Source organism: Python bivittatus, unplaced genomic scaffold (assembly GCF_059951505.1).
Source record: "Python bivittatus isolate LINGU-HERP-01145 unplaced genomic scaffold, Pbiv_v1 ctg000700_np1212, whole genome shotgun sequence".
NCBI lineage: Eukaryota > Metazoa > Chordata > Lepidosauria > Squamata > Pythonidae > Python > Python bivittatus.
In genome coordinates, this window is record NW_028277098.1 from 45,054,000 (window position 1) to 45,070,466 (window position 16,467).

General features: G+C 36.4%; 1 protein-coding gene across 3 annotated transcripts in view; it reads left to right on the forward strand.

Annotated features, from left to right (window-relative positions):
• The window catches only part of EPS15 (epidermal growth factor receptor pathway substrate 15), a 62,888-nt gene that overhangs the window by 18,590 nt on the left and 27,831 nt on the right, over positions 1 to 16,467 (forward strand). For 2 of the 3 annotated variants that reach the window (XM_007431244.4, XM_007431245.4), the window contains exons 3-12: positions 1,684 to 1,773; positions 2,386 to 2,433; positions 3,382 to 3,477; positions 6,264 to 6,326; positions 8,227 to 8,352; positions 10,268 to 10,327; positions 11,903 to 12,103; positions 12,190 to 12,335; positions 13,961 to 14,117; positions 16,200 to 16,285. In XM_007431244.4, coding sequence (XP_007431306.1) covers positions 1,684 to 1,773; positions 2,386 to 2,433; positions 3,382 to 3,477; positions 6,264 to 6,326; positions 8,227 to 8,352; positions 10,268 to 10,327; positions 11,903 to 12,103; positions 12,190 to 12,335; positions 13,961 to 14,117; positions 16,200 to 16,285 — 1,073 coding nt within the window. Of the gene's footprint in view, positions 1 to 1,683; positions 1,774 to 2,385; positions 2,434 to 3,381; positions 3,478 to 6,263; positions 6,327 to 8,226; positions 8,353 to 10,267; positions 10,328 to 11,902; positions 12,104 to 12,189; positions 12,336 to 13,960; positions 14,118 to 16,199; positions 16,286 to 16,467 lie in introns of those variants that run through there. The other variant, XM_088154238.1, reaches the window with a different exon arrangement.

The window sequence follows — 16,467 nt, forward strand, 5'->3', positions numbered from 1 at the left end:
ATGAAATCACAAACAATAAAACAAAAACCAGGAAAAACCAGACATGTAATCCATCATCTGCATCCATTCATCTATGCAATCCTTGGGCTTTTATAGATTGCATTATAATAAGCAGTGTTTCTGCTAAGGTGGTAAAAGCTGTTATCTCTAGCTATTTATGTCTACGGGACATATGAAATTAATGCTATATAGTCTTCCCAAGTGGTATTCAAATCAACTTTGAAATCAATTCAACTTTTTGTTCAAGAGACGAAGGTTAGTCTCCTACCTTTTTGGGTCACTGGGCACATTCGTAATTTTGAGTGCATGTTATACTTGCTCTTACAAAATGGTGGGTGGAAGCACATTCAAGATGCCCATTTACCAGAGAGCAAATTGATGAGAATGCTTCTTTTTTACCACCAGAAGCCCCCAAGGATGCTTCCATCATATTGGCCTTTTCTCTGGACTTCAGAACAAAGCACTGGACTCCCTTCTTCCCTCCCTCCTTCCTTCCTTCCTTGATTTCTTTACCACCCCAAACCAAGGGACTCTAGGCACTGTACAGAAATTATAATTAAAACAGTTACAAATAATACTTTATAATAGTACAAAATTCAACAAAGTTGATATTCTGCAAGTGCCTGTGTGGCTCATGTGGAGTCTGGAGACAGTCCCAAAAACCAAATTGATAGAAGCTAGTGGCTTTCAAATACCAGTTTTTCATTTTTAATTATTTTAAAGAAATTAGGCAGAAAGCTGGAACATACTAAGGTAGGTGACCTAGGAGATCAAATTGGGATCTCAGCCATAAGAAATGTGTCATCTAGAGAAATAGTACACTAGAATGGCATCTTTGAAATGAAAAACTGCCTTGGATGTTTTATTAGAATGACAGTATGTAAACATAGCAAGTAAATGAATTGTACGTGGCTATTCTTTCTCCCAAGAAACTGGAAGTAGACTTGTTAATTCAAGATAAGTATACACAATTACTAGATTGCATTAAGCCTCTCACAATGAAAGTTTGTCTTTGAAGGAGCTCAGAATACATTTCATAGGCTATATGGTATGATATTATAAAAAACCTCATCAAATTTAATCCTGAATGAAAAGTCATGGTAAATAGAGATACTTAAAAAAGTAATACACAACAAAAGTTGTAATCCAGGAATGACATTCAGAATATTGAAATGTGCCATTTATATGTAATATATTAAATATAGTACAGCTAGTTAGCCTATTGGACAGTTCCATTTTAAAGCTATATTACTTCTTGCTGTTGGAGGTTAGTAATGAAGAAATCAGTCATATTTTGGTGAACCAGTGTCTTGCATGTATAAACAGTTGAACATAGAGCAGTGTTTTTCTATATGGATCTGATGAATATAGATAGGGAAAGTATATTTTTGGTATGTTGACTCTAGGGCATATAGAGCTTTATAAGCTAATTATAACACCTGGAGCTGGATAGATGTGCTTGAACATTCATTTGCTAGAAGTTATTATAGACATAACTTTTTGCAACTACAGTATATACATACAATGCCATGATTTAATGTACAGTGCATATGGTTCTATTGTGTATGCAACATATTAATTAAATATTCCATAATTCTTTACACTGTTTTCTGAGCTGTTAGTTAAAGCTGATAATTTTAAAGTTTTACTTGTAACAATCAGTTGTACTGCCTCTTTTGGCAGGTTGATCCTAGTAATTCTGGAAGAGTGTTGGCTTCTGATGCCGCTGTCTTTTTGAAGAAATCAGGACTGACAGATTTGATACTTGGAAAGGTATTGATATGTTGAGATAAGGGGGTAATCATCTGTCTTCGAAGAATAAAAATGCTGTTACTTGCAGAATCTTTTATGTATCATAGATTTCATTGTTATTGTGATTCTTATTGGTGTTATACTGGTCTATGACTGAACTAAAGATTTGATTTGATCCCACATATACTACTATTCTGTTGTAATTTTTTAGTGTTACCTTCTCAACAAGAGTTATAGCTTCGTTCCTTGAAAAGTAATCATTTTAATTTTAATGTTGGGTGTGAACCCAACATTGGGTGTTTCCAGGAGTATTCAGTAGCTGCATATTGAAAATGAAATGATTTCTTGACTGCATTGTATGAAAGGTTCTTCAAAGGGGTGAATAGAATAATCTGAAGGTCTTTATCTAAATGCATGGAAGATATTTTATGTTTAAAGATATTCTAAAACTATAAAACTTGATTCAGATTGAACTGTGGTAATCTCTGTTAGCTAACATTAAACAGTTAAGTTGTATTAGCATTGAAACTATTGCTGATAATAAATATAACAAATTATTTTTAAAATAGGTTGATAAGGTGAATAGGAGAGATTTCTGACATCACTTGTTTCTTCTATCTAACTATATTTTAGGTTTGGAACCTTGCTGATACAGATGGCAAAGGTATCTTAAGCAAACAGGTAAAATGTTTTTTCTTCTGTATATAAATATTGTTAAGAAATAAGAACATGAAAAAGCATTTCTCCAATAGTTTAAAGACGTTCCTGTATCTAACTATAGTGTGAGCCTCTGCCTTTGATTTATTAGCAATTGTAGAGAATGGCCTTTGGAATTCTTTCTAACCCTTCTACCAGCAGTGGCCATAGGAGATGTCTGTATTTGCTTCTGTGTAATAAAGTAGTATCTCCACTTTCCCCTCATCTTGTGTCTGTCATTGTATGTGTGTGTCCTTGCAAGCATAGGTGAGTTGCATATGCCCTGCTGTGGATCACTTAACCAGGAGGGAGCAGGCTTAGATTGGAGTAGTCAGCAACATTCTGAGGCACTACCCAACTGCCTCTCCCATAAGAATGCACTGAGGGATTTTTTTCTGGAATATTTTGGCATGTTTGGCCACTGTGTAATATAGGACACAGTGACCTTAATGAACCTTTGGCCTGATTCATCAGAACTCTTCTTATAGACTAGAAAATAGATGAAGATGCAAATAAATCTTCTCATTAAGTCTGCCCTCCTTGTAATGTGATCCTAATACATGGAAGCAAAATATGTTGGGGGTTGTATATCATCAAATGGCTCTAAGACAAAAGAGAAAGATTACAAGCTAGAGAACGATAAATTACACAATTTGCTCTTTTGGAAAATGTGCACTATTTCTCATAAACAGACATGAAATCCCCTTAATTACATGAGCCCTCTGTGTGCTTCCCTCTTCCAATTATATACTTTAAAAACTGTTTAGAGAATCAAATCACATTACTTTGTGCTAGCAAAGTATTTTGGGAAAAAAAACAATTTGTGATAGACCTCAGTTCAGATCAATGCATAATTTATTTGATGTTTCAGATTTGAACTAACCATGCATTGTCTATAAAACTGTTTTATGTTACTTTCTTTTTCCTTTATAGGAATTTTTTGTGGCTTTACGACTTGTAGCCTGTGCACAGAATGGACTGGATATTTCGCTGAGTAGTCTTAACTTGCCTGTTCCTCCACCTAGATTTGTAAGACACTTTAAAAAATAAGTTAACCCATTACAGTACAACAGAAAGCCGCTCACTCATTTGCATTGCTTACATTTTCAACAAACAACTTAAAAACTGCTATATAGTTGTGTATGCCTGGATTGTGCCTTATGTGTTTAGTGATGAAAGATTTTTAATTGTATTTAATCTTTGATAAAATATTATTCCTTCCTCATTTTTATACAATGTTATATTTACATATGTATAGAGATAATAAAGAAATATTATGACCTTTCACTAATACAAAAAACTCTGTATCGTCCTACATCCAGAAACAGAATATCAGTATCACAGACAATCTTTTAAAATCTAGCTGCTTTTCCTCTATGATGCTTCCAAACCTTCAGTACTGTATTCCAAAACTCTGCAATCTGATATGACAATTTTGCACACACCTTCCTGTGTTCTAAGTAAGGAGGTAGCCTCTCTGTTTCTGAAGGACACCATTTTGTGTAAGGTCAGAAGCTGCTGAGGCTGGAACTAGTGCTTCTCAGACCAGGCAAAATCACTACATAAATTGCTGTTAATATCTGCTGCCCTTTCTTTCCTTTTAAACACAATTTTTTAATTTTGTGGATCTGATGAATGAATGAATGAATGAATGAATGAATGAATGAATGAATGAATGAGGGAGGGAGGGCGGGAGGGAGGGAGGGAGGGAGGGCGGGCGGGCAGGCAGGCAGGCAGGCAGGCAGGCACTGCAGTGTCAAGGTTGGAAAAAGGATGACCAAACATCTTTTGACCCAAAAGAGTGATTTAAACTCTGGGTCAGATAGGGCTTGATTCTTGTGTTCCACACCAGGCAGATGACCTGAGTATTTACAATCTCTTTTCTGCAATAAAACAGCTAATCTAGCAGTATCACGTTCTTGAGATTTCAGCTGTTACCTAGTTCCTGAATCCAGGGTTGAGTTTCAAGAAGAATAAAGACCTAGGCATGTTCTAAAGTCTAACACTTTGGACATTGCTCGTGTGGTATGACTGTTTTTCCACTCAGTTCTTTTCTGATTGCAAAGCTGGCATTATTCAGTGGGTTTTTTAAATTTCTCTTTTCTGTGAGATCTTGGACTAGCTGATTTCTAGGAACTTTATCTTTTCTAATGTCAGAAAATATTGGCTAGTTTTCTTATTAGTGGGTTTTGTCCATCTGCCAAAGGCACAGCAGATTATTTTTAGAATCTGCTGTGGTGTGCTGTATATCATGGCTGAGTCATAACATAAGTTCTGTAGGTTACCACTTATCCATCACTTTTCTCTACTGTCTGCAGTCTCAGTCACTCTGGCCAGAGCAGCTCTTGGCAGACTCTGGGATCCTGTCCTCCGCAGATTATAATCCCAGTTCTGTATTTTCCAGTTCTTATAGCAATTGGGAGTAACCACCATTATGTCATGTTACCAATCAAAATTCACAATTGCAAGATAGTGTCCCATTTTTCTCATACATATTTATTTATGGAATGTGCAAATAGCTGGTTTAAAGCTTGATACAAACTCATACTTTAGATATAACATTTGTCCAAATGTAATAATATTTGTCCTATAATCTCCCCATATATCAATTGCACTGATTGTACTTACTTCCAAAAAGAGCACATTTACATATGTGTATGTATAATGTTTATGGATTTGATAGAATCAGAGTTGAACAATGTCAAACACTCATCAGTTTTTAAGTTATTAAACAGAATTAATAGCCTGTGTTTCCACATTTCTTATACAGTGTCCATACCCCCTTTCTTTGACTGTCTCTACATTAAAAAAAAATCTTATAAGTTCCTCACAGGAGGCTCTGACACAAATTGGGATGGTACCCATTAGGATGAAAACTGCTAGCTGAAACATTTACCCCAGTTGTCAGTAACTTTAATTGCTCCTGTTGTTATGATTTAAGGTTGCAAAATTCCCATCAATAGCTATAGCTTTCAGAAATTGCCTGGTACCTCCTCCTCAATAATTGTGACATGGGTTGTCATAATTTTATATTTTTATTTATCTTATGTGGGGGGGTTTTTTATGACTGGACCATAATTAAATAAAAAGCCACTTGGGATGCTCTTCTCTACACTATAGCCTGGCTGTTGACAGGTGGCATGTTTAATTCTTTTATAATCTAAAATAATCCTAGTCCATTAAGAAAGATCCAAACACAAAATCCTTGAGTCTGAGAGTTGAAATTGGAGTTGGTTAAAACATCAAAATTCTGTAGTACCATTTAGAGGGACACACAGCTTCAGAAGCACAAGACTGCTGTTGTCAGGGAACATTCTGAATATCTGTTATTCTTAGATCGCTGTATGTGCATCTACTATTGCTGGCCAGTTTTTGAAAGTTTATGGAAAATTTTGTTTTGAATGCATATCACTTCTGAGTTGGTATTTTGAGTTTACAGCAGTTCTTAATTACTGTGACATCTGCTATAGTGATGTGTCACATACATGCAGCATGTAATATTTTGCTACCATTATGTGCTATATTCCAAGCTATATTCCAGATGTATTTGCTTTTTGCATGCTTGATAATATTAGAAATGCATTATAGTTGTGAAATCAGTAATAACCTAGGATGATTTGGCTTACAATGTATACATACAGCTTAGGAGAGAAAGATAATTCATTCTTTTCTTGTGGCAGGAATGAACGAGGAATTTGAATGTGACTAGAAATAAATGGTGGCACTGAATTTGAAAAAACAGGTTTACAATAAGCAATTCAGATAACAAAACCCCCAGATATTTAAAACAATCTTTTTATTTTCCTTCCTATTAGAGTGATTCAACAAGTCCATCATTATGTGGGGGAGCTCCACCTGATATCCCTTGGGCTGTTAAGGTAAATGAATTAATTGAGCTAAAGTGAATGCTTTCAGTGAATATGCTTCACCGTGTCAAATTCTCTCCAGAAATGATTTTCCACTTTCCTTGTTTTACCCACTTTTCCAGAGCAAAAGGCAATATCTAACTGAGCAGAAGCTTTTTTTTTTGGAAATATGGTGGTGCCTCACTGTACTGTGATTTGGCGACTGAACATAAAGTCATAGCCATTTCACATATATTGGATATCTGTGGGGGAGTGGGGTTGCTTATTTGAAAGCATAAACCATGGCACATATGAACTGCTATGTAGCCCCACCTTAAAAATATATCTTTCTTGAATAAAAACTCTTTTATGTAACCCCTTGTTTTCTGGCCTTGATTATGACTTCCTGGCCACTATTCCACTGCCAAAATAATTCACTTCCTTGTCACTAAAATCATGGACATTCCTCTATAAATTCCTGTACTACCTTTCTTCCTGCTTATTTCCAGCAGAGGTTCCTTAAAATTATTGTCCAAGAACCTTCAAGGCCTTATCACTATGGATGTCTGCATTCATATCCCAGTATCTTAATACCTTGACATTTTCTTCTCCAAGTTTATAGACCTTGCCTTTTGGAAGGTTCATTGATATCTTGAGTAACTCTGCCTTTTTCCCCTTATGGTACAAACTCACTTTCTAGATCATCTTTAGGACACCATGTATCTCTCTTCTCTTTAAATACTACTTCAGACCCCTATCTTTTCTGTGACACAGTCTCCTCATCCTGATATCAGAATTGCAGTAGATCTCTTGCTTACAACTTCCTTTCTTTTTTTTCCCCCTTCTATTACCTTCTGTCAAATGTGACTGAATCTCCCAACATCAGTATTTTTTTCAATAGATTTCTAAAGCATCATGCTTATTAGTGCTACAATTGTCACTCACTCCTAATAGTAAACTTGGGCAGTGAATGCCACAAAAAAGGGAACCAAAGCAGGACTTCAGAGAAACTAGGGAGGCTCCGTTGTATTCAGGAAGAGTGTTTAGCTCTTTGAGTATGCCTAGTAGTGATGGTATGCTGATTGATAGATGGAAAAGGGAAAAAGTAAAATGGAAAGCTAAGAGGTAGGAAATGGAATAATCTATTGGAATTGTCAGCCTACTTCTAGGAGATGGAAGTATGTTGTAGCACCTCATTGTAGATTCTACTTTTTCCCCACCTGGCATTGAATCTGAGTAATCCTATGTTGGAATTAAAGCTAGGTTAATTAGGAGTAAGGCACTGATCTCTGCATATTTTACGCATTCTTTAGGTATGCAGCAATATATTCATTTATCATTTTTAAAAATCCAAAATAGCTCATTGAGACCATCCCCTGCCTTTCAGATGTGAAATGTTAGCCACTGGGGGAAAGAGAGAAGAACTTCTGACACATAATCCTAGATTGAGACATTAGAATTGGATAGACGTAATTTATGGTGAGGTTTCAAGAAAAAAAGAACAAAAATACACATTTGCACATCTGCACTGTGGTTGTTTGATCTGTTTTTTATAGCTTGTAAGCCCAATAAATGAATGCTTTAGTAGGAAGAATTATTTATGTTTTAGTTACATTTTTCTTTAAAAACAATGAAATGTTTTAAACAGAAATAGGGCCTAATGCATTTGAAGTATTTAGTGTTCATATTTATATTGTTTCAAAGTATTCATACTAAATTTCAAGCAAAACCACTAAGAATAATCCCTCTGATTTCCCCCCTTGCTGTTCCATTTTCATTTCCTCTAATTCTCTTGAAACTCCTGCTGTTTGTCAGACTTAAGGGGACTTCCTAGCCAGGGTGACTGCACTTTTTCTATAATATGTTCTTCCTCAATTTTTGCATGTACCAGTGTTGTAAATTAAGTATAGCTTCTTAATATCTTTATAACCAGATAGAAGACAAGGCCAAATATGATGCCATCTTTGACAGCCTGAATCCAGTGAATGGATTATTGTCAGGTGATAAAGTGAAACCTGTTCTCTTAAACTCCAAGCTACCAGTTGATGTCTTGGGAAGGGTAAGAACAACAGATAACTTAACAATGCAAAACATAACATTTATCCTGTTGGATTCTATAGGTTAGGGTTGAAGAAATGTAAAAATGTCCCTCCCTGCCTCTTACACCTTCCACACTCCTGTTATTCACAGTCATCTAAGGAGAGTCACCAGGGGGAGAGGATGCTTCCAGGTCATTGTTTTTTCACAAGAACACCCATCAGTTTTAAGGAGGTCATTGAGTTAGGAAGACTAGTCCTAGAAATTGGACTCAGGATTGCTGGTTTCTAGTGATCTTACAGGTAATCCTTGCTTAATGACTACAGTTGGGACTAGCAACTCCATCACTAAGTGATGTGCCCATTAAGTGAGATATCACATGACTGTGACAAACTTACGATCTCACTTCTGCAGTCATTAAGCAAATCACCTGCAGTCGTTGAGCAAGACATCACATGACTGTGAAATGCAATTTTAGTGCTGGCTTCTCCATTGACTCAGAAGCCAGCTGCAAAGCACGCAAATGGTGATCATGTGACTGTAGGATGCTGTGATGGTCATAAATGGCCACCAGTTGCGAAGTGCCCAAATCTCGATCATGGGACCTCAGGGACGCTGCAACAGTCGTAAGTGCAAGGAACAGTCATAAAGTTACTTTCTAGCACCGTCATAACTCCGAATTGTCACTAAACAAGGCATTTGTTAAGCGAGGACTGCCTGTATTTGAGCAGAAAGAGGAAGCAACAGTTGGTGAGTTGGTTTGGTGTAGTGGTTAAGACATCAGGCTAGAAACCAGGAGACTGTGAGTTCTAGTCCTGCCTTAGGGACAAAACCAGTTGGGTGACTTTGGGCCAGTCACTTTCTCTCAGCCCAAGGAAGGAGGAAATGACAAACCACTTCTGAAATCTTGCCAAGAAAATTTCAGGGACTTGCCCAACCAGTTGCCAAGAGTCAAGACTAACTCGATGGCGCAACCCCCCCCCCAAAATGCATTCCTTTGGAACTCACATTTTTTGTGTCTTAAACCTATGTATTGCTCCCGCCCAACTATAAAATTGGATTTTCTATTGATGCTGTATCTGATAAAGAGTCTGCTAATATATAGTCTTAGCCCCAGGGGTCTCACTCTTATGTACATGTTGTACATATGTTAAAAGTAAGAGTAGGGGAATTGGCTCTACAGATACTGAACTATAATGCTGAACTACAGTGCTGCTGAATATTTCTTCCGCTGGCCATGCTGTGTGAATTATGTTTCAGTAACATAAGGAGAGTCAAAGGTGAAAACTTTTTTTTTTTTTAACCTCCTCAATAAGAATGACTGGTTGTTTATTGTAACTTTATTGTTACATAAATGCCATGAAAATTACTCCTCCTCTGTTTTAAAATGAAAATGAACTTCTTTAAATTGCATTCAGGAACAGGAGAATAGCACATAGGAAAAAAACTTCCTACCTTCTATTGTTTTCTTTGAAAAACTTTTATAGGGAGAAAAAAGGGAGGGTGTTTTGATGGATGGAAACATTTCTGTCCTGGTTATTTTTCATCTGCTCCTGATTTCAGCTTTGATTGGATGTTGTACAATGTGTGGGGAAAGTTTCATGGAACAATATGTAATGTATGATTGTAGTTCTACTTTTGGTCTTGAAATGAGTAATCTCTAATAAGAAAGGTTGGTAGGCCACTGTGCTGCAGTTTGAGTTTTTGTTAATGCCAGTAAATGTAATTGTAAACATATGATAAAGTTTAAAGTATTTGCCCTTAAAGGTTAACTTCAGTCTTTAACCTCTTAAAAACTGCTTGGTAACTAGTGCTGAGAATGTCATGTCGACATATGTATGAGCTTTAAAAAAATGTAAAGAGGGCAAATGTTACTGATAATTAACAGTAGTTTGAAAATGTAAAATATTGTCTTGAGATGGGCTTTTGTTTGTTAGGTTTGGGAGTTAAGCGATATTGATCATGATGGAATGTTGGATCGGGATGAATTTGCTGTTGTAAGTATGCATTTATACACTACAAAATTTTGAAATGGTGATTAAAATAATTTAAAGAGGCATAATCTAGACTTTCTCATTGCATATCATCTTTTTTTTTTTTTTTGGAGGAAGAGCTAATAGATTTTGAAAATGTAAGTTCCAACAGTGATGAGTTCTAAAAAATGCAAATTTTACCTTTTATCTAATGTGATTTTTTTTTTCCCCTTTGCATGATGGCACCATAAGTGTTTTAAACATTTTGTTCAAATTGGATATGGCTTCTACTTTATTTCAGAAGAGTTATTTGAATTTTCATTGTGCAAATTACTCAAAATCCTTTCCCAGAAGAGGTAGATTTACTATTTAAAGCATATTCTGCCGTATTCATTTTATCTACAAGCTAACAGGCCAGTTTCCTTGTTAGTAATGACTATAATGTTATAAGCTACCGCAGGATATGAAGTAAAATTATACAGTTGTAATGCATATTTAACCAATATACAATACGACTTATTTTGCCATAGCAGATAACGCTTTTAAGTTGTGTTCTACGTAATTGTGTCCAAGGCTCCTGGTGTGTGGGGTATTTCAGGGCTCTATGCTCTCACACCTTCTGTTTAACATCCACATGATGCTGCTGATGGTTATCCACTGGTTTGGGGTCAGGTACCATCAATATGTGGAATATACTCAAACAAACATCTTAACCCCAGACTGACCAGGTAATGCTGTAAAGTTCAAGCTCAGCCCTGACAAGACTGAGTGGCTGTGGTTTTTGGATACCTCCCCTCTCCGGTACCAGGGATGTTTCATCTTGAATGGGTTACACCTTCCCTTTTGGGACTGGTGCACAATTTAGCAGTGGTCTTGGATTCATAGCTCCTGCTCAAGGAACAGGCAGCAGCTGTGGTTAGGAAGGCCTTTGCACAAATCTGTCTGGTCAACCAATTGCACCCTTACCTGGACTGGAAGACACTTCAGAGTGTCACTCATGTTTTGGTCACCTCATGCTTAGACTAGTGCAAGGTGCTGTACATGATGTTGTCCTTGAAAACCACTCAAGCTGCAGCTGGTCCAGAATGTGGCAGCACAGACAATTATGGGCATGTCTTATTGTGCCCACATAATACTTTTGCTCCGTGAGCTGCACTGGTTATCAGTAGGCTTCTGGATGCAGTTCAAGGTGCTGGTTAAAACTTAACTTTTCCCCCAGCCTTGGGTTAGAGTGAGTGGCGAGTCCCATGTGTTTTATCATTTTTGAATAGTTGTTTTTCTTCCAAAGATCTGTTTTTTAATAGTATTTTAGAGTAGATTTTTTTGGTATGCTGCCCACAGTCATTACAGAGTTGGGCAGCCTTGTAAATTTAATAAAATAAAATTGATAAACAAAAAACATCTAGCTTCTTTGCATTTAATTTTACTATAATTCTAAATATATTAAACGAGCAGAGGAGTAGCTGAGACGAAAGGAAGTAGAATGTATAAAGCATTAAGAGCTTTATCTGTCTCAGTTACTGCATTAACTATGAATTTGCATAATAACAAACTAATGTTCTATCCATGTTTTTGACCACTTCAAAAATGTCTGTTCAGGCCATGTTCTTGGTATACTGTGCCCTTGAGAAGGAACCTGTGCCAATGTCCTTACCTCCAGCATTGGTACCACCTTCTAAAAGAAAAGGTATCAGCATTCCAGGTGCTGGGCAGTCAGTGCCACCTTCAACACCCAGCAAAGAGTATCAGCAGTCCATGCCACCTGTCGGCCTATTACCATCCAAATCATCAGTAACACAGGTACCTTTGGCAAAGAGCAGTGTTTTGATCTGCTATGTTCGTGAAGTGTAATTGAAACGTAACTTAGTTATTGGTTTACTTTGTAGTGGGTTGTATCACCTGCAGACAGGATAAAATACCATGAAATCTTTCTGAAAACAGACAAGGACATGGATGGCTTTGTCTCTGGTGTGGAAGCTAGAGAATTATTCTTGAAAACTGGTTTGCCTTCAGCAATACTTGCACACATCTGGTAAGAGTTTTCACAGCATTTCTTGGAAAGAATAAAAAATCCCATTTCCTTAAAATTGATGAAAAATATCTAGTTATTCTAAATGTAGAACTTATCTTTATTTCTGTACATGCTTGCATTCAATTGTACCCTCTAACTTGAGTTATTATATTTTTTAAGAGTTGAAATAACTTTGATGCTCTTTCTGAAGTGCGTCCTAAATTATGATATGAGGTACATGTTTAATGTCACTGTTTTTGGTGCCATTAGTATGAAGATTTTGTCACTTTAGGCTCTAGACAGAGAAAGTTTTAAAAAAATCGTAAAGATGGAAGTCCTTGTACAGACTAAATTTGGAGCAGAGTGGCATAGAACACAATAATGAATGAAATACATTACCTGCTTCAAAATGCACACTACAAATACTTGGCTTAGCTGGATTGCTGTATCTTTCCTTTTTCCTTTGAATAAAACATTCCCAAGTCATTGGCTAGTTCATAGTCATTCTAAAATATAATGCCATTTATTAATTAGTGGCTTAGTATGATGTGTGAACTCAGCCATTATGAACAAATGGAATGCAACATGTATGGCTAGATTTCAAAAGTAAATAACTTTAAAGTGACAGCCTTTTAGTACAACTCTAATCTATTTCTTAGGCCATTTCAGAGTTCTAATTCTTTCTGAAATATTATTCCAGTTGGTCCACTGTCCTTTTAAAATAAGATGGGGTTCTTAAGTTATCTATTAAATATGATACATTTTCATCTAATATAACAGAAAGGAAAGTAATATTAGGCATAGACTTTACGACTTAATGTTACCTAGATGTGTAGGAATACAATTCCCATAATTTCTAACTAGTGTAGCTGATAGCCAGGTTGGAGAAAGATGACATCTTTCCATGTAAGAATTTCATTGCTGGATAAGACCAAGATCTATCTAATCCCAGATTCTTTTTTCTTACTAAGAATAGCCAGTTATTTTGAAAGTTTTCCAACTAGGCAGGAAAGTGATGACTGTCCACATATGTTGGCCCACCCAAACCATCTGCTGCTGCTGTTCTATGCAAAATTGTTTGAACTATTGTATAGCTGTAAAACTTCCTAAAGGATCTGTAGTGACATAGTGTTGCATAATTGTTGCGGCTTAATGACGCTGAGAGTTGCCGGCCAAAAATGGCTGACACTTCGGCGGTTCGAGTCCAGCCTTCGCGTTAAACAGGGTGAGCTCCTGTTTCCTCCCCAGTTCCTGTCAACCCAACAGGTCGAAAACTCACGTGAGTAGACAAATGGGTACTCTCACTCCGGTGGGAGGAAAAATGCTGGCGGCGCCTTGCAAAAAGGAGTCGGGAGCAGTTGCCGGTAAAACGCAAAACCGCGCTTGCCCTAAAAGGGTGTGAAGCAACGGAAACCTCGCCTCCTGTGCGCGCCAGCTGGGCTCTGCTCTAGGAAGGAGGCTCTGGCAAACCACTTCCGAAACAATTGCCTTGAAAACTGCAAGGACTCGTCCAAGCAGTCACTGCAGAGTCGGTAATGACTGAGCGCAGGAAAAAAAAAAGGGAGGGGGTAATTTTTAAGCTAGTCAGCATGTTCATGTTATGAGGGATTTATTTAGTCATTTTCTTTCTCTGTTGGGTTTTACAGGGCTCTTTGTGACACAAAGGATTGTGGGAAACTTTCCAAGGAACAGTTTGCTTTGGCCTTCCATTTAATCAATCAGAAGCTGACAAAGGGCATTGATCCTCCTCAGGTGCTAACAACAGACATGATTCCTCCATCAGAGAGAACCACTTTACAAAATGTGAGATTTGGGACATTTCATAAAATATTATAAAGATTGGGACTCAGAAGGATGGAAGTAAAAGTATTATATGTTGAAACTTGTATCTCAAATAATAGTAGACAGTGATATATAAACTGATTAACAAGAACACATGAACTCTGCTCATTTTATTGATAAACCTTCCTTCATCTCACTAGCCAACCAAGCAGATACAGGTAGTTGGTTGAAAATAAAATGAAAATTTGGAGACCGTAATAGAAAATGGATCTTTGACTTTTACAAGCTTAAAATTGCTCGATTGAGCGCTGTTCATATTTTAGAGCTGATAACAATTCAGTTCAAAGGCCAGGTGGATTAAGTATTAATAAATTATAGTGTCAATTTTGTGTGCAGTAAAGCAGGATTCCTCAACCTCAGCAACTTTAAGATGGGTGGACTTCAACTCCCAGAATTCCTCAACCAGCCATGCTGGGTGGGGAATGCTGGGAGTTGAAGTCCACCCATCTTAAAGTTGCTGAGGTTGAGGAACCCTGCAGTAAAGCATGCATGCAGAATTGTTCCCAACATTGCAGTCAACAGAAAATGCAAAAAACGTCTACATATTATGCAAGAAGCCTCCAAGCATAAATTTCTGGCCCCCTTCATACTCTTAAATATTCATATTGAAGAAACTCCATGATTCCTAAGCTCTTTGTTTTAACAAGAACAAACTGAAATAATTTCAGTATAAGCAGGATAAATTTCTATGTTGTGTGCTTTGGTGGCATTGTTTCTTTTTAGAGAATATATACCCAATAAAAAGCAAAATGTAAAAGGTTGCAGTCCTCCTTGTTTGATATTGAGCTTCTTCTTGGTTGTGCTAAGCCATGTTACCCAAAATAAACTGAACTCCTTGCAAAAAATTACACTCAAAAGTTCTTCATTTTGTTTGACTTCTATAATACCAGATTTTATTTTTGCTTTATTTTAAAAAAAATTGCTTTTATTTCTTGCTTTACTAATCTTTTTATATGTTTGCTTTCCTCCTATGTCTTCCCTAGTTTGGACTATATTTTCCATTCTGCACCATTCTGCTTTGCATCTTTATTATACTGTCAGTTTCTTAAATCTGCCATCGCAAGGTTAGAGATTCTTCACTTTTCCAATATTGACTGTTTAGTAATGAGCATCTTTTTCACGTCACATTTTCTTTTTAAACAGCAGAATGCTGCTTAAATTTCTGAAAAAGCTGTGCTATTCTCATATCACTGTACTCACTCCAGGATGTTGCATGTGTTTCAAAATTTACAGAACATTGTGCTGCATATTTGATCTTGACACCTGCTTACAATAATACTATATTTTATAAACATTTACATTTCTTTCACAGTTGTTTGGGGTTAAATATATGCCCTAAAAATAAGATGCATTTGCTCCTCAATTGAATGTTTAATTTTTATTATCAAACAATAAATGAGTTGTGAAATCTTAACACAGAAGAGTAATACAGACTATATGTGAGCATAAATGAATGACTGTGCAACTTTAAAAAGGTGATTCTGCAAGCAAATGTCTTTCTGCATTGTAAATTAGGCTTTGTCCCTTCCCTTCACTACTCAGATCTTCGTACAAGGAGAGAAATAGCATATATCCTTGTGTCTTTGATGTAATGAACTGTATATATTAACAAATGCAACTGTGCAATTTACTGTTATAAGTACAGAAATATGAGCCACACAAAAATTCTCAACTGAGAGAGAACAATTATCAAGGAGAACTCATTGCCAATAAATGAATTGATATGGTATTATGGAAAAAAACTCTGGAACCACACAAGTTTATATGTATGTAGCAGAATAGGTTAGTCTGTTTGCTGAATTATATAGAGTTTCAGCATCTCAAAAACTGATGAAATCAAAGGAAACCCATCTTAGCCTTCACCTTCTGTTTGGAGCTTATAGAAAAGTGGGCTTTACATTTGGAGTTTATAAAAAATTAGACTGTACATTTTCTTTGACCTTGAATTAGAAGCTACTTGATTTTTTTTCCCACCAAGAAAAATTAGACTACCTGTTCTGGAAACAAGAAGGATCAAGCCATATTTTCTTGTTTATCTTTCAGAATTTACTATGGCCAGGTTCTGTAGCAGATTTTTCTGCAATCAAAGAGTTAGATACTTTAAGCAATGAAATAATTGACCTTCAAAGGTAAGCAAATAGAATTCTATTTCTGTTGTTGATCTTAATGTTTTCAGGTGATAAACATTGTTTCTAGAATTTACACTAAAACTGTAGTGATTTTTAACATTTATTTATTTATAATTTAGATTTATAAGGTCTCCCCCAGGGAGCATAGGCTTAAATATATTGTACTTAATATTGTATTTAAA